General features: G+C 33.7%; 3 protein-coding genes and 1 long non-coding RNA gene across 12 annotated transcripts in view; 2 read left to right on the top strand and 2 right to left on the bottom strand.

Moving 5' to 3' along the window:
* Window positions 1-83: 83 nt before the first annotated feature.
* On the top strand, window positions 84-3,743 carry Cap-G (Chromosome associated protein G). Its single transcript, XM_033339076.2, has 7 exons — window positions 84-440; window positions 565-1,364; window positions 1,444-1,978; window positions 2,079-2,381; window positions 2,449-2,814; window positions 2,889-3,401; window positions 3,474-3,743. The coding sequence occupies exons 1-7, from the start codon at window positions 333-335 to the stop codon at window positions 3,582-3,584; spliced, it is 2,736 nt and encodes a 911-aa protein (XP_033194967.1). The 5' UTR covers window positions 84-332; the 3' UTR covers window positions 3,585-3,743.
* On the bottom strand, window positions 667-5,294 carry LOC143303615 (uncharacterized). Of its 4 annotated transcripts, none has more exons than XR_013060112.1 (4): window positions 4,298-5,294; window positions 4,013-4,135; window positions 3,828-3,933; window positions 3,129-3,216 (listed from the first exon to the last, which is right to left on the bottom strand). It is a non-coding gene; the product is annotated as an uncharacterized LOC143303615 (long non-coding RNA). The 4 variants fall into 4 exon arrangements; XR_013060114.1 differs by having other exon boundaries at window positions 4,013-4,461; window positions 4,540-5,294; XR_013060113.1 differs by lacking the exon at window positions 3,129-3,216 and adding an exon at window positions 667-759 and having other exon boundaries at window positions 4,013-5,294.
* A 207-nt stretch (window positions 5,295-5,501) lies between these two features.
* On the top strand, window positions 5,502-8,399 carry Wdr92 (dynein axonemal assembly factor 10). Of its 2 annotated transcripts, XR_013060006.1 has the most exons (5): window positions 5,502-5,962; window positions 6,086-6,586; window positions 6,643-6,740; window positions 6,813-7,583; window positions 7,692-8,399. XR_013060006.1 is itself a non-coding variant. In XM_033339030.2 (4 exons), the coding sequence occupies exons 1-4, from the start codon at window positions 5,696-5,698 to the stop codon at window positions 7,018-7,020; spliced, it is 1,074 nt and encodes a 357-aa protein (XP_033194921.1). In that variant the 5' UTR covers window positions 5,502-5,695; the 3' UTR covers window positions 7,021-8,399. The 2 variants fall into 2 exon arrangements, 1 of the variants encoding a protein (XP_033194921.1); XM_033339030.2 differs by having other exon boundaries at window positions 6,813-8,399.
* Window positions 8,400-8,482: 83 nt separating this feature from the next.
* Rpb8 (DNA-directed RNA polymerases I, II, and III subunit Rpb8) overlaps window positions 8,483-25,054 on the bottom strand; it is a 72,087-nt gene continuing 55,515 nt past the window's right edge. For all 5 annotated transcript variants that reach the window (XM_033339032.2, XM_076624113.1, XM_076624115.1 and 2 more), the window contains one exon: window positions 8,483-8,703. In XM_033339032.2, coding sequence (XP_033194923.1) covers window positions 8,586-8,703 — 118 coding nt within the window. In that variant the 3' untranslated portion in view covers window positions 8,483-8,585. The remainder of the gene's footprint in view (window positions 8,704-25,054) is intronic.

Here is a 25,054-nt window from a genome sequence, read left to right as displayed (position 1 = left end):
GCTCAGTTTCATCAGATAATCTTGCCAAGCAATGCATATTAAACATTATTTCCCTGAATATGTACGTTAAGATTATATGTTTAGGTTGATATCTAAATCCATTCTTATGCCAATGTTTCTAAAGTCGAGTATTGTTATTGTTCCATCTTACTCAGTTTCAATGCAATCATTTCATTATCCTTGTCATGCGATCTCTGATTCGTAGATGTAAGATGGATGTGAACATTTCAACCAATAAGGAAAATATATTTGAATTTGTAACGTTTTTGTTTCTTATGTCGTTTTCTCACACATTTTTATATTTCAGGTCGTAATCGTATTATTTTATAAGTATGAAACGAAATACAAATAATTATATAAAAGAAATATTTCATAGTGTTCAATTTAATAAAACTTGTCATCAGAGTAATTTAAAAAAATTGAAGAAATGCTACGAACAGGTAAGAATAGGTTGTAATACAGACGAATTCATTATAATTAATTTATTTTTATTTAAAAAAGTTTCAATATAAATGTTTTACATACAGCGTGCAAAATTACTAACATTTCCTTTTTCGATTTTAGACTAATGAATCAGATTTTTGGAACTGCTTTATATCCTGTTTTAAAGTTCCACTTACTTTTGCACAGCGACATCCACGAGTTGAGAATACTCTGGAGTTTGTTGCTAAATTTGCCGCTAGTTTATATTCAGCCATAAATGATAATGAATCTGAGGAACCGATGTGTCCATTTCTTTCCAACCTGTTTGAATTTCTCCTAACGAATCATAGTGCAAAAGACATAGGAGTAAGATTTCGAGTTTGTCATTTTTTGAATATGTTATTAAATTCTATGGGTGATCAGGCTTTTATTGATGATGCTGTCTGTGATAAAATTACTGCTTCTATGATGGATCGGTTGTTAGATAGATCGCCAAAAGTTAGAGCTCAGGCAATTTTTGCTTTACATAGACTTCAAGATCCTACAGATGAGCAATGCCCTGTTATAAAAATGTATATATTTCATGCCAGCAAAGATCCAAATGCTATGGTTCGTAAAGCAGCATTGATGAGCATGGGAAAGAATCAAAGTACTTTACAAGTTGCATTGAGAAGAACCAGAGATGTAGATGAGGCAGTTCGTAAAATGGCATATGAATTCATTAGTAAAGTAACAGTAAGATCTTTAACTATTACACAAAGAGATCAGCTGCTAAATGATGGTTTAAAAGATAGATCTGATATAATTAAAAGAACTGTTCAAAATGTTCTATTACCATCATGGTTAAGACATTTTAATGGTAAATTCATCAGTTTAATAACAGCTCTTGATGCTGAAATTGGTACAGATGTATCTGTTTTAGCCCTAGATTCTTTATTTAAGTAAGTATTTAATTTATCATATATATGTGCAATTGAACATTTGTTTGAAATACTAAATGGTTAATCTTTATTTAATTAGGAACACTGCATTAAATACATTAATAGAACAATTACCAATAGATAAAGAGACTAAATTAATACCAGTGAATAAATTGGGCAGTGAAACTGCACTGTATTGGAGATGCTTAGTAAAATATGTTCAACGTGAATCTTGTACAGAAGAATTGGAAACAATTTTACCAGAATTATCAATGTTCTGCAATTATATTTCCGATTTCCTTACAGCAATATCCACACAACAAACCGAAACATGGGTGAATCATATGCAGAAATTTGTCTTATTACAGTTATTTGAAATAGTAACAACTTATGATTTATCTGATGAAGTTGGAAGAAAAAAGTTGAACGAATTAATACGTAATATTTTAATGGGTAATTACTGGACTGAAAAACTTGTTGAATGTGCAGTAACACACCTAAAAAACGTTATACCCGATGTAAATAGCAGACTAGATACATTAGCTAATATAATCAGTGAAATTAGATTGCCTTTGAAAGAAACTATAACACAAACACAAATCACGGAGGAACAACAACACGAGATTAACTTAAAAGTAAGTTGGTATTCTCAATATAATATTAAATATAACATTAAAAAATTCAAATTTGGTAAAAATTGTAGTACCATTTATCTTAATGAAAAGTACTTTTTAGAGAGCAAAACTTAAGGTAAAATTATTAGAATTGAAAGAAGAAGAATATCAGGCTATACAAGACAAACAGTATTTAAAGGCAGATGGTTTAAAAAATCAAATAAACGAATTGAACAAGGAAATAGTAAAATTATCAGAAAAACCTCAAGTAACACAAACTATAGTTAATGAAGAGATCAAAGAAAAGAGCGATTCTGCAACAATGATAAAATGTCTAACTATAATATGTACAATGATGCAGTCTGTAACTTCGTTAACGCCAACACTTAAAAGCCTTATGCAAATAGCGCTTGATAGTTTAGATGTATGTGATTGAAATATAAATTTATTTAATCTTAAATTATTATGTATAACGTAATTATTGTTTTCAGCATCCGGATGATAAAGTACATATATTAGCATTAAAAGCAGTTAGTGTTTGTTGTATATTGGACAGGGAATTAGCTAAACAACATATTATGATGTTGTTCTTACAATTTTCTTTGGAACAAGAAAATCCAGATATTTGGATTGTTGCTTTGAAAGGAATCTTCGACCTTTTATTGTTATACGGCCTGGAGCATTTTGATATATTAGAAAATGTACCCGATAATACTGGTAGTAAATCAGAAAAATCTCGCACTAAATTATTTACAGATACCGACACAGAAGTTTCTGTAGCATCTCTACGTAAATCAGAAGCAGAACGAGGCAATTGTAATTTTATTAAAATTATAGCCGGATTATTAGATAATGCAGTGAGTATATATTCTAGTCTAATATTCTTTTATTTTAAATATATAATGTGAAAATCTTTTTGTTAAAAATATAGAATCAAGGACTAAGAACAGTTGCCGCGGAAGGTCTTTGCAAATTATTACTTCATCGACGAATTACTAGTTCGAGTTTATTGTCAAGATTAATAATTTTATGTTACAATCCTGTAAACGATAGCGACTTCTATCTTCGACAATGTCTAACTGGTTTCTTCGATAATTTTGTCACATTCGTACCCGATGCACACATGTTATTAGAAGAAGCATACTTGCCGACCTTACAAATTTTATGTAATGCACCAGACATCAGTCCCTTACAAGAAATTGATCCTTATGAAGTATCCAGGTTTATATTAAACTTGACTAGGCTTGAAACTCGTAAACCTGGAGGAGAGAATTTCTGTGCTCATAATAGCCTCGTTTTTTCTATTTTGGCAGAGGTATTAAATACAGAAAGCAACATTGACAAAGAAACTCTTATTAAATCATTGAAAGATTTGCATTTGGAATTGGACGATAACACGTCTAAAAAAAACTTACAGGAAGCTATCGATAAAGTGATGGAAATGGTAAATATTTTACATACAAACAATTGTTAATTATATATTACAAATTTATATAAACGTTTATATCTTTTACAGGTAGTTTCTGATAAACGGTTAGTAAGATACGTCGAGCTTTTTATGAAGAAGTTAAATGCTCCTAATGCTACCGATGTCGCAGAAGATGAAGACACTGAAGCTGATGAATGAGTAATTGTTCTTAATAGGAATGTAATTGAACTAAATATGAAAATATTATATTTTATATGATATTGAATTAAATTTTATATATTTCCCGAGCATATGTTTATATATGCAATGTTTTATAGAATGTTCACGAAATAATAAAAATCTCTGAATTCCACGTAACATTTTAAAATTTTTCATTTTTAACTCTTTCACGCCTAGCGCCGATTATATCCGGCATTCACAAAATACTTCACATCGACTTACGCCGGATATAGCCCGCATTCACTAAACGCGTCGTATTGGCCAGTGACAGTAAGGACACGCGAATTGACATCTTAATTATGTTAAACTAGCGCATAAGAAGAAGTTCCTGCAACGAGTAAAGTTTATTTGTTTTCTATCTTTTTGTAGAGTATCACAGTTAAAAGGTAATTAATAACATTACATACAGAAAAATAAGTAAACCAGGTTATTAAGTTGTTAGGTCCAGAGGATCTTTAATTCCTCCTATCCGTTTCAAATATTAATAAGTGATGTAGGTTTCGGTACTCTTTAAAATGAAGTATAAAAATCTAAAAAAACGGCAACTGGTGAACGAGACTGCTTCGGAAAGTTGTGATGAAAATGAATCACATATAAATACAGCAAATCAAAGAAAACGACTATTAAATGTACTTAGTACATCAGAATCTCAAGAAACTGATACGTACGTTACGTACGAAGAAGAAACGTACCAAGAAATGTTAACGTACGAAGTACCAACCAGTCAGATATTACATGGACTTCGAAAAAATTTAGGCTAATAATTCATGATTTTACAAAACAGCAATCGGGTATTCAAACAAATATAAGATCCTGGGGATTTCTGCAATACTTCCAGTTGTTTGTATCTGAAGAACTGGTAGAATTCATTGTTGAAAAAACAAACAACTATTGGAGACAAATAAATTCTGATGACCTTACAGCTGGAACAGACCTGGATGAATTGTGAGTATGAAATAAATTCAGCCAAAAGTATTCCTCACAAAACACCGCCTCTAGCGTTCAAATGGCCCAACATTTCTTCATCCGATGCTCCTGGTGCGAGACATGCGTATGCACGACGGGAGGTCAATGTCAAAAGTCAGATCTAATTTACAATCACAATATTCAATAAACAGATCCACTGTCTTAAAATTCTTGAGAGCATTAACATCTATGCTCCTGAGAGATGAACCAGGCACCCTTGCAAGTTCACACTTTTACCATATACATGTCAATTCAAACATAATGGTTTAATCTACAGATTATCTTATCTTGCTTGATCCATATCAATTTTCAAACTTATCTAAGGCTTCTCAAGGCATGTTAGATGTCTAAATTATTTATATTCCACTTATGTTTACTTATAGTTTTGTAGCGGCACATGAGTCAAAGGACAATTCAGATCATGTTGTTTTGCCTTGGAGTATCAAGATCGTTAGGATACAAGTAATGTAAGAACAAATAGACTCCGGGCAAAACAATGTCGCCGCTACATACAACCGTCGAATGAAGACGAATTCAAATTTTCCGACTTCCCCCCGACCAGTATAAATAAACGGTCGCGATCGCAAGCAGACAGTACATATTTGTTTAATTATTTTTACAGTAAATAATCTCATTTTTTTATTGTATTTCTATAAACAATACAGAAGAAACAATTTATTTTTTATATTTAATTAAACTTTCAGGCAATTTTGATATTTTTTCGAAAAGGATGTTATTGATATTAATGAAGTTAAAAATTTAAAGGAATATGATAATTAAAAATCTCTTTTTAGCAAAATCTTATTCATTAATAACTGAAATACTTCCCTTCTCACTGTGTATACGTTTATTTCTCCCACCATGAGAACGGAGAAGATACGTATTTATAGTTCGGCCATTGGCCACTAGAGGTCCTATTCCTAGTGCATTTTTTGACCAACATTTTTGACATTGCATCAACGATCTCCCTACTCCGTACTCACTACTTCCTATTTCCTGCTTCCTATTGATCTCTGTTTATGGATACTTCAAATACTTCAGATACGTAAAAATAAGTGCTGTCACAGTTTCACAAATTTTAGCTAAGAACCAAGTAGTCTTGTTGTATAGTCAACTTCGAAAGCATGGATAAATTTGAGAAACCGCAGATAATTTGTCATATTGAGAAATCGGTAAATTATTCCTTATTCGATGCAAAATGGATTCCGTGCAGCGCAAAATTTGTGGTTATGGGCTCACGACCACGAGGTAGCGGTATTATACAAATCTATGAAGTTTCCAGCGGCGAATTAAATCTTGTTAAAGATATCGAACGATCTCAACCGATAAAATGCGGAACCTTTAAAGCATCTAGCCTAAAAGACAGATATTTAGCAACTGGTGATTTTCAGGTATTAACAAAAAATATAAAAAATTTGAAAGATATTTTCATTTGAATGAATGATATTATACATAAGTTTTAAATTTTAACAATTTCTTATTCCTACATAGAGATTTAAAGTCATCTTTATTAGGGTAAATTGAACATTTACAACCTAGAAGACCCTTCGATACCAATTTATACTACTGTTGCTCATGATGAGATTATAAACAGTATCGATGGTGTAGCTGGACAGAACATTGGATGCGGCGCACCGGAATTAGTAACTGGCTCTAGGGATGGAAGTGTTAAAGTCTGGGATCCTAGGTTGAAAGGTCGGCCAGTTGCTGTAATGGAACCTAAAGAGGGTGAAGATCGTAGAGATTGCTGGACAGTTGCATTTGGAAATTCATACAATTCTGAGGAACGAGTTGTAGCTGCTGGTTATGATAATGGAGATGTAAAAATGTTTGATTTGAAAGCAATGGCTGTTTTGTGGGAAAGTAATCTTAAAAATGGAGTTTGTAGCATTGAATTTGATAGGAAGGATATTCCAATGAATAAATTAATAGCTACCACTTTGGAGTCAAAGTTTTATTTGTTTGACTTAAAAACTCAGCATCCTAAAAAAGGATTTACTTATCTAACTGAGAAGGTAAGATTAAAATGTGAAAATCACATCTTCATTTAATTTGATTTATAATGTTTTAGGCACATAATGCAACAGTATGGTTAGTTAGACATTTGCCCCAAAATCGTGAAATATTTGTTACTTGCGGTGGAGGAGGAAGCCTTTGTTTATGGAAATAGTAATTATACATTTTATATCTATTTTTATTTTTAGCTTTTTATAGTTTTATTTACTATTGAATTATTTTTAGTAATTATCCAAAGAAACGAAAAATAGTAGACGTAGATGGCATTGGCCGCGGAGTCGTCGGTGATCTAACTCTTTTACAAAACACTATTGTTTCATCACAACCTGTTAGTTCCCTAGATTGGAGTCCAGACAAACAGGGTTTGGCTGTTTGCACTGCGTTTGATCAATGTCTGAGGGTAATTATCACCACAAAACTTAATACTTTCTAAGAAAAAGTATAAATTCATGTTCTAATTAATTATAAAAAAATAAAATATTTATATTATGTTATTTAATATTATTCAGTGTGAAACGTTCACTATTGCAATAGAAATGAGATAAAACTGTAAATAAACATCAATTTTCTTACTTTATATAATTTGACGAAATAAAATGAATAAAATAAAAATTAATATTCTACAAAATTTTTCATTAAATTCAAATTAAATTGTCTGGAATTCTTGGTTATCTAAGAATCTAAATTACCGACTGCGAAGGAAATTTTCATCACGATGGCGACACTTGTGGTTCGTTAAATATCGATTTTTGTCTCCGTATACATGCGCACGCGTTGCGCAACTTCGCGGTACGGACGACCAGATAAAAGCGAATTATATGTCATCGGGCCAATCTATTTAGAATCAAACCCTTATTAAGTGGCAGCCATCTTATAGTGCGATATGTTATGCAACATCAGACCGCCATGTTGAGGCGCGAGACGTATCCACGCCAAGTGGTACTTATGCTACATTGTTCGAGCCAGCCTCGGTCAGCTCACATTCAGCCATACAAGGTCAGGAATACCGCGAGTTTAATTACATAAATTAGTTCTTGGCTATTCCCCCTTCTGCAACATGTCTCTGTGATACATTCTTTTCGTTTCTTGCTCTCGTGTTCACAGAAGCTGCGCGCGTTTCGATTGGATCACGCATTTAGTCTTGGCTCCGTTGTTCTCCAAAATGGCGTCGTCCTGTACGCGCAGCATCACAAAAAACAAGACATAGATTTTTCTCCTACAAATCTCTTTTATTTTTTTAAGATTTGATGAATTTATTGAAAATTTTATGTTATGAACTAAATATTGTCTTTTAATGGTTACTTTTATAAAAGACAGGAGTGAGCAAAAATATTTTACTTCATTGAATCAGTTGCTCGCAATTAAGAGAATGCGGAATTACGGGTCTTTATAGTTTAATTACAAGAACTGCTTGTAATTAATTCAACTGGTAACAAGGAGCAAAGCAGTTTATTTAAATATGTACCAACTTAGCTGGCCAATCGCAGCATTGTAAAGCTACTACAAACTCGCCTGAAAATTGTCATGTTTTGTTTGTTTTCCAAGAATTTAATCAACAGTTAGTAATCATTTTATTTAACAACTGTTTAATTCTGGTAATTTTTATGGTACCTTTTAATAAGAATAATTGGATAGGTTGGGAGTTTTTATTTAGAAGGTTACTTTTTACGTGGAAAAATACCTTTATTAGTCAGCATGTATCTGAAAATCGCAATGGCAGTGACAATGCTTAGTAATGATTCATGAATTGGAGAATATGAATAGTGAACGATCAGTTAGAAAACAAAATACATATTTCCTGTTTTACGTCAATGTACTGCTTCCTCAATTATTGCAATATACAAGAAATTTCTTTCTGGAATCATATCGACCATTAATAACTTCTAACAATTCAATCACCTTTCTCCTAAATTTATTAATAATAACGTTCTCCTTGAAAAGACTGCATTTAATATACACACATTTCCTAAATCAATAATTGTGGCGCATGTAATGTAGTTAGAACGCCAATTTTTTCATTAGTAGATACATATGCTGGTCGATCTCAAAACCGTGTAGGTTGTTTGCGTCACCCTGTAACCTCATCAGTAATCCTCCAAAGGATACGTAGGCAGATCTGCAACAGAGAGAAACAGACAATGTAAGTCACCGTGAATCACCACGCTAAAAGCCTACATATATTTGTTTAGAAACCGAATGCTGGCTTTTCGTTTGACTTTACCCTCCTGATCACCGGAAAAGCAATTTTATATTGCTATATTATATCGAGGGATTTATTTCATTGAATTTGAAATGTTTAAATTAAATTCTTCATTAAAAAATGAGATGAACTTTCAACCATGATGGCCTTTGAGAAATAAACTTTTATGTAATTTTACATTTAGCAAATTCTTAAGTCTACAAAATTAAGTTTTACAATTTTTTCAACTTAATTGTACTAGTTATATTAATTATATTTAGCTCAGTTTTCCCGTTTAACTCGATTTTGAAATTTCTGGACTTGAGAAGAATTAAAGTTAGCATTAAATAAGACATATTTTTTATGTACATATGTATCTACATAGAATAAACTTGAAAATTATTATGTTGGTCAGTAAAACAGTTTTTCATCCTCACACATAAAATGTTTCAATCGAAATACACTAATGTGATAATTAGAAAATATTGATTTAAATCCTCGTCCTTATTATTTGATGGTGATCATTGAAGTTGTGTTTTCAATCACGGTTGCGGATCTGCAATCGTCATAATTGCAGTGTCGATAGCGGTCGTATATACAATATAACCACACAACCAGCTAACAACACTGCCAACATGCCAATTGCAAAAATCTTCTGCCAAGGATTTTCTTCTGACGTCAAACGTGTTTCTCTTCTTCAAGCAGTTCCGCTGGTGGATTCCATAATAGAAACGCAGTTTCTTCCTGATGCTAGGGATTTTTTAAGTGCACCATCGTGTACGTGCTTTTATAACGATTTATGACGATTACGAGGTACATAATAATAAACGATGAGTTTAAAAACATTAATGTATTATTGTATAAAGTAGATGAATATTATTTTATAATTCAAAATCAAAAAAATTATAATTCAAAATAATAAAGCCTTACTATGATATTAGTCATTTTCTTAAGTTTTTAGATTTGCCAATTTTCAAAAATATTTTCATCATTGTCGATTATTCAGAACTCATTTTATTGAAATGAAATCTTGTGCTTTATGAAGCGAGATTATGTATTTACTAATGTATTTTCCAAGAACATTAATCTGTAGATTCAAATACAATACTGCGTAAAATAGCTTTAAAATTTGTTTACGGTTTAATGTAAATTATTCGAAATTTTGTTTTCCAAAGTTTACCAATATTGTAAGAACTAGTAGCAAGAAATTATATAGCCTGTGATGGAACTTTGACCGCAGTTTATTGACAGAATTATAAATGAGAAAGAATCCAAAAATGAACTGTTATTATTCAATTTTCAATATAAAGACGTCAACATTTTGTTCACTATCCTCTCTCTTTCTTTTTTACAAAATTAACCTCCGATGATACATTACAAGATACAAAATGTTTCTAGCAAGTGAAAAAAAAATTATCCACGTTACATCTCAGAGTTCAAAGAAATAATACACATCCGCTAACGATCCAAGGATATTTAAATAAACTGAGCAATACACATGTTTAGGAAGTTACGCTGCTATCGATTGACCTTGCTCCCAAATTTCTCACCATCCATAGTAAGAGAGCTGATTATTTTTAACCGAAGTATTCTTGGTTTTTGCCCCCTCCTTTCCGTCTATTGGCTAACCCTCTTCTCCTCATCCCTTGTTCAATTAATCCATCTCTATATTAAACTTCTCAGATATTGGATGACTTATCTTCAATGTGACATTGACAGTGGCATGTTGTGTAGAGTAAATATTAAAAAAATAAGATGTTTTAGTAGAGTAAACATATGCCATTATTATTCTTCAACCATATTATATATATTACTTTTTATAAGTAATAACTAATTAACTATGATTAACTTTGATTCATTATTCAAATTCTTTCTCATATTATAATTGCATGATTTCCAAGTCTCAAAATATGAATTAATATTATAATAAAATTTAGGATTAAAATTATGAATATTATTAAGCAATACTAATTAAATTTTTTAAGTAAATCTGTTTTACTTTTTAAATACGTATGTTTAAAACTAAACGTAAATATTGTTTATATAAAAAAAGTGCAATATGCATGAAATATATACAAAATAATTATGTATGTACCTCGTACATCGAGTATGTCCGGAAGGGAAGGAAAAAGAGCATTTCTACCGGGTCAAGAATAACTTGCTAAAATGATATTGAGGTTCCGGGAAGCAACGACTTTGAGAGGTGGCAGTATGAAATGAAATGATGAGAAGGATGCGGCACAGTATATGATTTTTATTGTCATTACAATTACAATGAGCAGCGACAAAAAGTGATGACAGTTTGAGATAATAGTGGTCGACAATATCACTGCTATATTTATAATGGTTTACTTATGTTACCCTAATATATCTGCGACAACAGTGTTTTAAATTTCTCAAAAATCTTTCTTTTATATTATCCTTAGATATTCATATATTTATATATGAAAATATTGTTCAAAATTCAATCACTTAAAAATAGATAGATAAATTTCAACGTTCTTCAACGATAGAAATCAACGTTCTTGAAAGTTTCGCGAAAGCTCACTAGCACCACCACCCATAATGAACCTTAAGTAGAAGATCCATGTCATTTATAGATAGGAATTTGTTTGAAACACTCTTGTCGCTAATCAGATCTATATAAGAATAATTAATCGAAAATTATATAAGTTATATAATTAATAGACTGTAAATATTTATGAAAAGTCATACTTTTATGAATATAATAAAAAATGGAATCTGCGCATGCAATTTTCTTATTTACAAAATATCATAACATATTATATTTTACGCATTCTCTATATAATTGTGCATCTTCAAATTTCCCCTACATGCATAAAAATCCGCAGTCCAATAATTGATTTCACGATGAATGAACTTGAACAAAGAAAGTCATCAATTGGTGCACGCATCTTATGCAATGTGCCAGAAACTGAAATGTGTCAGAAGTTGTAAAAAGTCCAGAAAGTGGTGAAACGAATAAGTCACAGGTATAAATATCGCCTATGCGCAAACGATGTCCGACGGCCGAGAGCGATGAGGAAAAAATGAGAGCAAAAGAACAAAAAAAAGAAAACAAGTCGACCGCGAACCGATACTCTCGTTTACACGCTCCACCGACTCTTTTATTCAACTCTTCCAAGAACACGTAATCATTTACGATATATACAAGAAAGACAAAAATGCAAAAAATGAAAGATCGAAGGAGTGGCTACTTATCATAGAAAATTTTTATGTATATATTATGTGCTATATAAAACATTTCGAAAGTCACTAAAATGAAAGAAGGACACCATGATTATATCGGTAAAATTTGGAACTAATCTAGAAAAGTATATATAAGTAAAGTTTATTGCAAGGTATCTGGTAAAAAGTTAGCATACAGCACGAATCTCCAATATATAAGTTAAATGGTGTAATAATAACTAATTAAAAATAGTTCTACTGAATATTAAGGCTTATTAACAATACAATGGATAATTGTTTAAATACTTTTGTGATCCTTGCGGAATATTGTATATAGTTGGAATAAATACCTTATAGTTACTACATAGATTCTCAGTTTTGCTTCAAACTTCATCAATGTAATCGTTATAATACTAATGAAATTTCGAAATGTTCAATATAAAATATATACAATACATTCGTAAAAGGTTTCTAGAAGCATTCGAATGTTTTCGTGAGCCACTGTATGTTGTAGAAAATATCACACGCGTTGACTTTATGCTAAAGTCGGAGAAATTCTTTTGCTGAGCAAACGTGTCAGAGATTTATTGCGACACAAGCGCCACGGTGGGCCAAACAGGTTTCCCATATCTCGTGCGTACGTCTGTATCGCGCGTGGTTCACGGTATTGTGTCGCACGGACGTAACTATCGTGAAATCTGTACCAGCCATGAACTCCACAATACCTATTGTGCCATTGACGCAGAAAAATGACTCGCGTTCGAGAATTTCGCATTATTGACGGCGTGTCTTTGATGCTTTCCACTAGTTTTATTCTTGGCTACCGTGAGTTATATGTCACTAGATTTAAATACCAGTCGTTATGAGGTTTTAAGGCTTACATTGATATGAAAACTACACGGGGAAGATTTGACATGTCCATTTTTAAGAATTTTATAACTTTTAGGTCACCTGGTAGTTGAAAAAAATTATTTTTATAAAGGGTAGAACCTGACGAATTCAAAAATAGGTGAAAATAGATGATAAATCCACAATATTTTTTTAGATTTGGTACTATTATAAAGTATGTACTATAATAATTGCCGGTGGTATTACAATATTAATGCGAGGCACTATAAGCGGTGTACTAATTAATTTTGCTTTTTCTTATTGTGGTAGAATTTTTTATGCTTATTTATGTTTCTATGTATGTATAATATACACTCATAAGTATTCACTTTGATCGATTTGTAAATAAGTGAATTTTACCAAAATGTACAAATTGAATGAGTAATTAGAAGCAGTTGTATATAGTTACTATATATTTCGTATAGACAGGATTTTAAGAGACATATAACATGAGGTACAGAATTTTAAACCAGAATATAAACCACATGTAACGTGCATACAAGTATTCTCTGGCCTGGTCTTTAAGAGGAAAACTGTACTGGTTTACCTGGCTTAATTTAAAATTAGCATGCAGTCGCTTTTATTCACTTAACCTCGCTTGTGCAGTATTTGCTATGTACCAGTTAATACATATATACTTATATAGATCGTGTAATGTGATTTTCCAACATTATCAAAGATAAAATATGTTTGTGTGTATATGTGTATACACATATGTTCAAGATGTGTATATATTTCGTTATGGATGCTTTACACTCTCGTTTTAGATTATAAATTTCGCAATCTCATTCTACATCCCAAATTTAACTTGCTGCTGTATACACGCATACGCACACATACACAGATTCGGCGTGCACACTCTGGCACGATATGCGTCGTTAAACAGGAAATTTCGATCTGGACTACTATCCGATTTATTTCTTATTTTATCACTATTTCATGTTTTCTCCTCATCCTCAATTAAAATCTATTCTTACATTAAAAATACAGCTTAAATAAAATAGCAAGATATTTTTTATCACATTCCTATGCTTCTCAGGTAAAAAATCATAATGTTATATATAGCTAATTGGAATTAAAGTTTAACTGCTACTGTTACTATATAACTACTAAAATATTTTAGTAATTACAAATACAAAGACTTTGACGACAGTCATTTTTACTGGTTTGGTAGTACTAGCGTCAAATCCAGTAGTAGTCCAGGTACTCAATACATACTTATTCAGTTTAAAAAGAAATTCTATTGTACAAATAACAATATACCAAATCACCTTATAAACTGATATATTCCTCCTTTATCAATAATAAAATATATTTTGTACTGAGTCTGAAAGAATCTTATCATTTGACTCAAGCAGATCAACAATACTTCATCAGTCAACAAGAAGGCATCATATCAAACTGATATACTGACCCTGACGACTGTGTTCGAGATAAAAGTTAATATTTACAAGTGATTCATTACAATGTACAAATAAATGCATTTCTCTAAATTTATATTTAATTATGCATAGACTGCGAATTTTTATGAATGTAATTAATGAAATGGAAATATTATAATAAGTGTTTTACTTTGAATATTATACGTATTCTATTTGATATATTATGTACATTTTTCCCCATGTTCCCCATAAATGCATACAAATCTGCAGTCTAATTATGATATATCAAATTTACTAAATAACTTCTATAAATAAAATTGACGAGCTTCGATGTATTAGGCAAAACGTCATGTGATACCGGAATAAGAACACGATACACTTTGCGAGTAACGCAATCCCGTGTTCCTTCGCGTATCCAATTGTTCCCTGATCCGTCTTCGCGAGCGTGACGTAACGTGACATTGTATCTCCGTAATGTTTTCAATGACACTGCGCGGCGACGCGTCGACTTTTCAGCTGGGATGATACAGAAACGAGGATAGAGACGCGAAATTACAAACACACGCGATCTTCACCCTCGTTGTTCATCGCGAAACACAATCGAGTCGCCCCTCTACAAACCGTTTACCTAACCGCGTTCAACGCCACGCATTCGAACTTGCAAGTTTTTCATATTTAGAAGTATTCTTTATACAATTTCTTTTTCATATGCATAACAAACATTAAATAATTCGAAGACAATTGGCTAATTAAAGTTACAAATGAATGTTGAAAAATACACTATAATTATGACATAACCTGTTTAACCCTTCGAGTCATCATGGACAGCTTAATACTAAGATAGGAAAATTACTTTTAGTGAAAAACAAAATGTAATTTCGTGATATTTCTTAACCTTATTGCGATTCTTATATTTCAATTTTATTTCTTCTTTAAGAAGCTTTTTTAGCATGAAATTAAAGCAACAGATCATGCATATCAATAATGATTTGTTTAAAACTTGAGATATATTTTAACATTAAGAAACTACAATTGAATCGGGTATGACCGAAAGAATGCAGCAGGGTTAATGAAATAATGTAAATTTTTACTCGAAGGATTAAATATGAAATATTCATTTGTAGTTACTTTCTTAAGCGAAAAACTAATCCGGTGAAAAGGAGCGTTGCTCATTCCAGGTTATGTATATAATCGAAAAGTTTTTTATTTTTTTTTTTTTTTCTGGAATTTATCGCACCGCCGAAAAGCAGCAACTCGGTGACCGTTACTCTGGTGGCGGCGACAGGAGAGATGTCGTACCAGATAGTGCATTTACAGTATTCAGGGCCCGTGTAAACGCGCATCTGGCACGAGCCCCAACTGCCCTGTAATCTCATATTGGCTCGCTTCCGTTTAGCTCTCTCGTTCGTGCTCTCTCGTTTGCCCACGACTCTTTATCTTTACTCCCTTTCTATCTTTTGCCCTCATGTTGTTCGTCTCCTTCGTTGTTCTTTTCTACTTATACACCCGCGATTTCCCTTAATTAACCCCTTTAATGCGCGTTAGCATATATTTTCTTTTAAACGAGGGACTTCTTGAAAACTGTCATGGCGTCTGATGTTCGATTAACGCGCGTATTGAATCTTCCTATTTTCGTCAATTTATAAATACCAATTTAAATAGACACGAAGTAATTTAGTAACTGATATGGATTTAAATAACGTTCTTCTTTTAAAACTTCTTTTATCTCTATTAATTTATCCGATTATATGAAGATACGAATTTTCTCAGTTTTAAGCTTCGATTTTTAAATCACGCGCACAATACGATGCGCGCGCAGACGATTCGATTATGTCGAGAACGTCAGATCACAAGGCGTCGCGTCACGCTTCCTCCGCATTAATTTAACTCTCGACGGAAGTGTTTTCTGATTCGCGGAAAGTGTGATTGAGCCTGACAGTGGAAAGAGAGAAACGCGTCAAGCCCGCGGGCAAATTGCTTTTCGACCGGCACCTGGACTACCTCTCTCGTAGGTTTTATTCCCGTCACGTTAAAGGACAATAGGAGAGGATGAAACAAAAGAACGGTCGTTTTCGCGTTACTAGTTTCAATGCTTTTAACACACCGCCAGCCTGGATTAATTAATTCTCATCGTGCAAACTAGCCCTTCGTTTTCATTTTTTCCTCTCCTTCCTCTTTTTTATGACGGGAGAAACACTTTCCGACATTGTAGAAAATCTTTTATGTTTTCGCGCTATTCGATTTTTTTTCGGTATATATTTTTTAGATAAAAGTTTTAATTAACTTCTAAATGATATCGATAGTCGAATATAAAAGTGTTCCACGATGAATCGTCTATGTAAGGGATGTCAGCTGATACCATTTTTCTCCGTTAAAAAGTCAAATGAGGAGAAGAGACGTCTCTAATAATAGCCTGTCCCCGGTGCCGCGACGCTCTGGCGGCGTCGAGACGCACTCGTTATTTGCAGTTAATATAACACCTTTAAGCATGTAATTAAAATCGATGTTTCTCTTTTATGAACAACTTTCGACACGTTCTTAGCAATTCACACTAGCACGTGAAGGATAAACATTGAATGGATCACATTCGAATATTGCAATTTTTTAAACGAGCAACGAGTGACGACGAAACTGATCTGTTGAGATTGTTTGTTCTATACGTAAAGGTTACGTCACGTGACGTCATGCGAACGCGTAATATTAACTTCACGTGGGATAAACTATTTATTAGAATACCCGGCCTTTTTTATTCTTTTTAAATTATCTGGAGATCTGTATTGAGTTTATTATTTTTATTTTATGTGTACTAAATTCTTTATTTTTTGTCACAGCAAAGGAAATTTAATTTTCTTACTTTAATATTTGTTATTCACTAATTTTTGAAGGCTATTTAATGAATTATACATTTAAAAATGCGTTTACAGGTAATTTTAAAGGTTTACGTCACACACGATATTATCGACGTAACACACGATTAAAATACTGACTTAAAGAAATACACGAAATCAGTCGATTATACAAGCTTCTTAAAAGTTCTTGAACGACACCGATGCTACCGAGAGGACAGTTACGTGATGATGCGCTTAAGAGTGCAATAATGGCATAAGACGCGGACACATTATTACACAATCATGTTCGCGGCTTAGACCTTCGATAATATTGGCCGAACGTTAGCAGAACCTTGCGTGTCATTTTGATCACGAATACTCTTCCGCCAATTGTAACATACATAAATAGATAATCTTTGGTATTACAAGAAAATTAGAAAAACGACAGCAGCTATGTAAAATTATCTACCTAATACTACCTTATATATCACTAACTCAACTATATGACTATATAAGGAAATTGTCAATAGAATCTTAATAAATACATTTTTAAACAATGTATCACGTGTTGATATAAAAAGTTGACAAAAAAATATTTCACGACGAAGTCAAAGATCATCACTAACTCGCAGAGTCCGCGATCTTTTACCGACAGAGCAATACAATTGTGATCCACAGCGTGCAGTCTAATTAACCTGTTGTACGTTACACAACGCGACGAACTGTGCGTGAATTCGATAAACGATTCGCAGAAAAAGCACTGAAAGGTTCGATGTTAATCGAGCGCGCTAGCACGCCAACATTATCGACAAGACAATTGTAATTTACATGCGTTACGCAATCATGTCCGAGAGCGCGGCTCGAAATATTCACTGTACGCTTCGAGACTACATTTCGATTAATAAACCGTCGAGTCGATTATTGTAGTTGACGATCTACCCCAGATTATATAATCGAAAGATGGACCGTGGAACGGTTAAAGATAAACCTGAGGCGCGCGAACCCGAGTCGAAAAACAAACGCAGCTTCTTGTGACACAGCACCGTGTCCGACCGAGGCACTGCTGCCAGTGGCAACTGCAACTCATGCTCCGTGCTCCACGGAATACAGTCGAGAGATCTTAAACGTTCGTTACACAATTACGACCTTGAAGACACACAGTAGCGTGTTCAGGAATTTATCCGACGAAATCGATTCGGAATTCGAGATTCTCCGCGTTGCCGACCAGGCTTTGTGTATTTATACGAAGGCACGTATGTATGTATTTACGTGGCTATATTTCGAACGGTACTGTACTTGTGCACCAAGCCCGACACACATACGACAGCGACACCTCGGTGACGACTGGGAACGATATTTACGCTCGAAACATCGAATCGACTGAAAGACGAGATCTTACGATCGTTTTCACGATATTGAGTAATCCTCGCAGATATGTACGTTCTTATGATTAATCATGATTAACCACCAGAAAGAACTACTCCGCTGTACTTATAGATTATCTAACAAAACAAACTACTACAGAAAGTCTCAAACACTGAATAAAGACGATGCGAAATGTAGGTGCATATGTATAAACCGATCGAAATATGCTTCTCTAAAACGATATAACCTCTCAACATGTCTCTTTGAAACGACCGATCCAATTAACGCAGATCCAATTTATTCCAGTCAAAGCGAGTACACGTGTATACGTGACGATCAACCGTTGCAACCTAACCCGAGAAGGGCAAGGCGAGATGGTTGGCGGGGACCAGGCACACGAAAATTGATTTCAATCGATCAAAGTATACGACCCAGGTGTACAATAGGAAAACCAAACGATCGCGCGCGTGATTCTCCGCGAAAAACACGACACGACGTTAAACGCACACCCACACGCGCGCGCACGCACGCACATACACACACATACACACAGAGGAACAGAGAATATATACGACACACACGACGACTAGTTGACGACTAGAGTAGTAGTCATGGTGCTGTAGCGAGCAGCCACAGTGAACTACGATATGTGACCGTAAGCCGTTGAGCAGCAGCAGCAGCAAGCAGAAACGGCGCTACATTCTCGTCTCTATCTCGACTCTGTTATACAATCCACATGCATATATCGGTTCCTTCTGCTTAGAACCGATCTGTGAGGAGAACGATGTTTTTAGGCTCTGATGAAAGAACGTTAGAAACTACTGTATCGTTCCTTTGGTCTGCAGTTGATAGGGAAAATACAGAGAACAATAGTAGTTGCGACTGAGGTTTCAAAGATTTCATGGATTTGTGTAACACGAGTTAGAAAGCACGTTAGAAGAAGGAACAACCGAAGCTAACATACTTTACTAACCAAACCGCTATTTATAGCGATGGTGCGGATGGGCTGCTGGTGGGAAACTAAAATTCTATTAATAAAGTCATTCTTGTTGTTATTTGTGAAAGGTAGATTTCATCTGTTAAGAATTTGATTTTTACAGATGATATTATTAGAGTTTCATCTGACTATTTTTTGGTTACAATTAAATTTTTTATTCTGCTGTGTTTTCCATTTTGTAATAAGGAGAAGAAGATGGGAAAACATAAAAAGATGACAGAGTTGTATTTCTATTGGAATAAGTGAATATTTTAGTTTGTAGAAGAGATGTTTTAAGAAAGGCAATTTAGGGAGCACTATAGCAGAAACCAGTGACTCAATGCGCGCACCGAATCAGTCTCCTTTAATGTGTGTTAGCGACGTACGAAGATAGAAGACAAATGGAAGAAAACATGTAAAAAGCAATTGCTGCTGTTCTATCGTGCGTGCTGCCGTCGATTGAGGTGAATAGTGCCAAGGGACAAAGATTAATGACTCTATAATTATTTACTTCTTTTAAAACTTAGGAAGACTCTCTAACGCGAGAATTTGCTATAATTCAGTTGAAAACTATCAAAAAGAAAACTAAAAAGGTTCATTCTAAGGTTAAGCTTAAGGAAACTCAGATGGCAAATGGTCTTTGGAAGTCTTGAAGAATAATTAATTCTCTGGTTAATTCCCTATAATTCCTAATCTATATTTCACCTTGGAAAAAGGAAACGATGTTAAAAACATTGATTCTACGAATCGTGCTTTGATCGAAACTCGATGCGGATAAATCGGGAAAGCAAAAATGAAACAGGAAACGAACGAAGAAGATGGAGGGCGGCAAGTAAACGAGGCGAACGCTCGTGAGAAAAATCCAAGGACGATCAACGTAGTTTTCAAGCGAGGTAAAAGCCACAGAGAGCAGTGGTGGTTGTAATTGGACCACTTTGCCGTTAAACGAGCTTAACGATCGATTCTGCCTTCCACTCTAATGACATAATGCAGAGAGGCGACGGAATGGATCTCCTGACCAGTGACGTTGTTTTAATGATGCGAGCGTCACCGGTTGATCCCGCGACGAATCATCCACTGACCTGTTCTACCGACTCTTCTGCGGATATATATACATATATATAAGTCACATACTGCATTCCAACTGAGAAAAGCGGATTCTTATTTAATTAATTTAATTAACACAGATTTAATCAACGCTTGCTACTATACAAACTGGTATTATACAATTACCAGATTTCTCACTAGGGAACAAATAATTATATACATACATTGCTGGTTATGAGTAGTAGGACACCTGGGCTCTTTTGCACAATTGGGCTAGTATTATTAGAGATATTGTTAGAATAATATTATAGAGATAATATTATTAGAAATTGTTATAACATATCAAGATTAATAAATTTTCTTGCATATAATAGCAATAGATTTGATAATGAAGGTAGGTGTAACCTACAACGTTATTAGTTAATAAATTACTGTCCAACAGGGCTCTGCTTACGTTTACTATAAATAGAATGTTTTCCACTTCTTTAATTTTCTAGTTACATATTTTATTATGAATCTGTTACTTCATTCACACTATATATGTCTTATAATACGAACTACGATATGAGATAAAATTTAATGTAAACTTATATCGTGAGAAAATTTATAACTTTTCAATGAATGTAACCAACAATAGGTGTCCTAATACTTATGATCAGTAGTATACTTAAACCATTCACCTATGAAAAACCTCTTGCTCTCTATACAAATCAACCTCACTTTAAAAATACCATTACATCACATTAGATCACATAGAAGAACACATAAGGGCGACCCGACTATATGCACCAATTAACGAGCCCTTAAAAGAGTTACGAGCAACCACTATGTGTTACTAGTAAAACCGAACAAAGCCAATCGATTTTTGCTATCAAAGGGACTCTCTCTCTCTCTCTCTCTCTCTCTCACACACACACACACACACACACTCACTCATTCACTCACTCACTCTGTCTGTGTATAGAAGCACTGTGCATCGAACTGAAAGTGACTCGAATCGGTCGCGTTCACGGGCGGGATCGGAAAAAAGTCCGCAGTCTGGGACATCGTGAGAAGAACTAGTCGCGACTAGGCCGACGGTATGACATTACGCTTGTAAAGGCGCCTTACGAGCAGTTGGCGGTAGACGTGTTACACAATGCTGGCCGAAAAAGCTGTGCCAAGCTGCGTGGCGCTGGGCCACGGCGTAAATGTGTGTCCACCTAACCTCGAAACCGGAGGAGAACAGAGAAAAGTGGCACACTCGATACACGACCATCCTACACACACACGCGCGCGCACACACAGAGACGTGTATATGACACGTTACATGTGTACGCATCAAGATAGCATATGATTGCATCGCGTGTTAGGGTTGCGAAAAAGCCCAGGGTTATTTGGACCATTCAGATCGTCTAGGGGCGTTATCTTTTTTATTCGACGACCTTAACGCGTTAAGATGAGACCAGGGCCCTCTTGCATAACTAAGCTAATATTATTAGTAGACTGCGGATTTTTATGACACTGGTACATGAAAGTATTTGAATAATTGTTACAGAAAACTTTTATGGCCTTATTATTTTCGTTATACAAAACTTTTTCAAATTTCGCGAGCACTATAACAAGACACGAATAGCGTGATTATATTGGTTATATTTGAAACTTATCCGAAAATGTATAATATATTTCTATATATTCATTACAAATTATAATATATTTGTTACAAGTTGTTTTCACCTGTAATCTGTAACGTATCAGTCTACCAATATTACTGTAGCAGTTGGTAAATTATTGTGCAAGAGGATCCTAACCATCCCAAAAATGGGGTCCGTAATGAGAAGATAGGTTAACTCTAATTCTCTCACTTGCTACTATAAATGCATCGATCATTGGAAATAACCTTTAGCAACATATACATGGTATTAAAACGTGTTACGTATGGAATAACACGTCGAAATATTTGTATTGTTATATGATCGAATATATAGGGTGGTAGGATAAAAATAAAGTATGATTGCTTAGCGAAATTCGCGCGGCAAGCACACATGAAGGTCACCGATATTTTTTCAAGCATAACCGCGCGCTTAGGTGCTTTTTAGAGATAATTTTGTTGCGAAACTAGGCTATTACATAATGTTTTGTAACGAAGTTTTCAATGATAATATAGATATTAAGGTGGTATTTAAATTGTAGATATGGTATGTTTACTTTAATAATGAATATTTAACAGATCATCTTATATATAACAATTGAGGGAATTTTAGAACTCATATGTTATTTTAATCTTGAAAAAAGTAATTAAATTTTATGTCATTTCAAGCTATATGGTAAAAGACAATTAAATTAATATTATTTTAAATTTGAACTTTTTTTTATAAACGTGCAGATCTTTTCAACTACTTTACCAACCCGTAAATCGATCGTTCGATATTTTTTAAATTTCGTGACTCGATACGCTCGACCACAGCTTGTCATTGAATATTTAATGCATAGTCGTTAAAGTTCTCGATACAGTTTATGTATGTACTTGGAATCGTAAGTTAATGGCTGAATCGATATTAGACATTCGATTTTATTGGAAAAGAACACGTAACCTTTATCGAATAACATTGTTCCCAATACTCTATCTGTCAGAAGTAGATTTAGTCGAATAAAAAAAAATTCTATACCTATCTCGCGTAGAAGTTCATTTTCAATAACAGCGATTATGTCGGAGCCTTTGTATTATCGATAACTATATTCCACTTTGTATGTGAATCCGTTTGAAAACACTTGAATGTAATTATTCACAGATATGACCCGGAGGTAAACATGTCTGTTTTAATTATTTACGTACGTAAATCGAATCCGATTCATTATCACGTATGATTAAATTACAAAAGAATGAAGTTTTATTGGTCTGTTTCGTTATCTTTCATACAGGTTGTTTCATTAATATCTAACTTAGAAGTAACTGTACACTTGTATTACTGAAACGCTCTGTATATGGTCCTTTAGCTCTATTAATTTAATTCAAATCTATTTAACGATTAATCGGTTATTAACAGACTGAGAATAATTATATAAATTCATATTTTTATAAGAAATATTCTACTTTGAATATTTCATTCCTATTATTATGTTGACACACGTTTTATACTTTTTTTTATTATATATTATGATATATTATATATATTATTTTTGTACTTTCTTATAAATGCATGAAAATCCGCAGTTTAGTGTTCAGCAAAGCTAATTACGATTGCCAAAAAAATTCTCAACAAAAATATCCAAAAAAGAACAGAGGAACAAATATTTCTCATTATTCTTCGCTTTAAAGCAACCGATATATTTCTACGGTTTTCCTTGAGCACGAACGAGATTGTTTCTGGAAACTTGTTTCAGACGTATTTCACTATTCTACATGTTTCTTGGAATTTTGTGTTTTAAAATATCACTAGAATTCTTTTTGTAAACAATAACTAATACTATTCCTTTCGCCATTACTATAAAAACGGTATCTTTAATTATAAATATGGGTCTTGTGTGTGATATATATTTAGGTTATGTCATGTTCTTATGTTACGCTAGAAGGCGAATTCAGTAATAACGTTATCATTGTATTTATCCGATTCCGTAGTAATATAATTTGTTTTTGAATGACACTACTATGCAGAAACAAATTATATTATTGTAGTATCAGATACATTTAATTGTTACAATTGTATCAGTGAAATCGCCTATCACGCAATTTAAGAATCTGATAAGAAAGGTATATAGTGTCATTCAGAGGATACAAAATGACTCTTGTCTTTTATGAAAAATGATACGTTCAACGCTTTTTTTACATCAGTAAATTTTTCATTTGATAATAATGAGCTTTTGCTCGAAATATTTTTGTTAACCTATTCGAACTGTTTAAACTCTTATCGACCACGTATAGCGAATATCTATCTGTTTAATGTAAATAGATCTATAATGATATAAATATAAATATATTCATATCAATATAAAATAAAATACATGAAATATAACTCAAACTAACTTAAGCACGAAAGACTCAAGTTTAAACAGCAAGGGTTAACTTTGTCTATTTTTTCAAGACGATAGAAGAAAGAGTTCGGGTTCGATCGGTCCCGAGAGGACGCGTTCCATTTCCTTTTTCACGCCTCCAAGGAGTAGCCCCGTTTTGCTGCAACGGATATCCGGGGGTTACGCGGATGGATATAGGTCAGCGCATCGGGAATCCGATCGATTCTCAAGGTGGATGTGACTATCGAATACGTTGAACAAATGGCGTTGCTTTTAGTAGTTTCCGTGAGCGACCTTCGCGTGAAATATAATTAGCACTAATTATTGAATGCGCGCGGCGCACCACCGTCCCTGAATTTCCATCGATCCTGGACGAGCGAAGAGAGAGAAAGAGAGAGAAGAAAGAAGAGAGAGTAAAGCCACCACACGCGCCACCTGCTATTCGCACACGTGTGCTTTTACTTTTATCGACGTCTACCATATACAGGACGATTCATTTGTTGCTGCAAGTCTAGATAAAAGAATCAATCCGATCTATTTCCCAGATGAGATCGATTTTCTATTTAACCCCCTTTTTTAGATTGATAATATAACATAAGAAAGATTGATATTTCTCGTTGTCG

The sequence above is a fragment of the Bombus vancouverensis genome, chromosome 14, assembly GCF_051014615.1.
Source record: "Bombus vancouverensis nearcticus chromosome 14, iyBomVanc1_principal, whole genome shotgun sequence".
Classification (NCBI taxonomy): Eukaryota; Metazoa; Arthropoda; class Insecta; order Hymenoptera; family Apidae; genus Bombus; species Bombus vancouverensis.
The sequence above is the reverse complement of the archived record's forward strand: the minus strand, read 5'-3'. Positions and strand labels throughout refer to the sequence as shown.

Excerpts from the sequence above, each read along its gene's own strand:
- Cap-G (XM_033339076.2), top strand. The coding sequence starts at position 333 with ATGAAACGAAATACAAATAATTATATAAAAGAAATATTTCATAGTGTT. Across the intron at positions 441-564 it reads TGAAGAAATGCTACGAACAG|ACTAATGAATCAGATTTTTG; the intron begins GTAAGAATAGGT and ends TTTCGATTTTAG. Across the intron at positions 1,979-2,078 it reads AACACGAGATTAACTTAAAA|AGAGCAAAACTTAAGGTAAA; the intron begins GTAAGTTGGTAT and ends AGTACTTTTTAG.
- Wdr92 (XM_033339030.2), top strand. The coding sequence starts at position 5,696 with ATGGATAAATTTGAGAAACCGCAGATAATTTGTCATATTGAGAAATCG. Across the intron at positions 5,963-6,085 it reads TAGCAACTGGTGATTTTCAG|GGTAAATTGAACATTTACAA; the intron begins GTATTAACAAAA and ends CATCTTTATTAG. Across the intron at positions 6,741-6,812 it reads AGCCTTTGTTTATGGAAATA|TAATTATCCAAAGAAACGAA; the intron begins GTAATTATACAT and ends AATTATTTTTAG.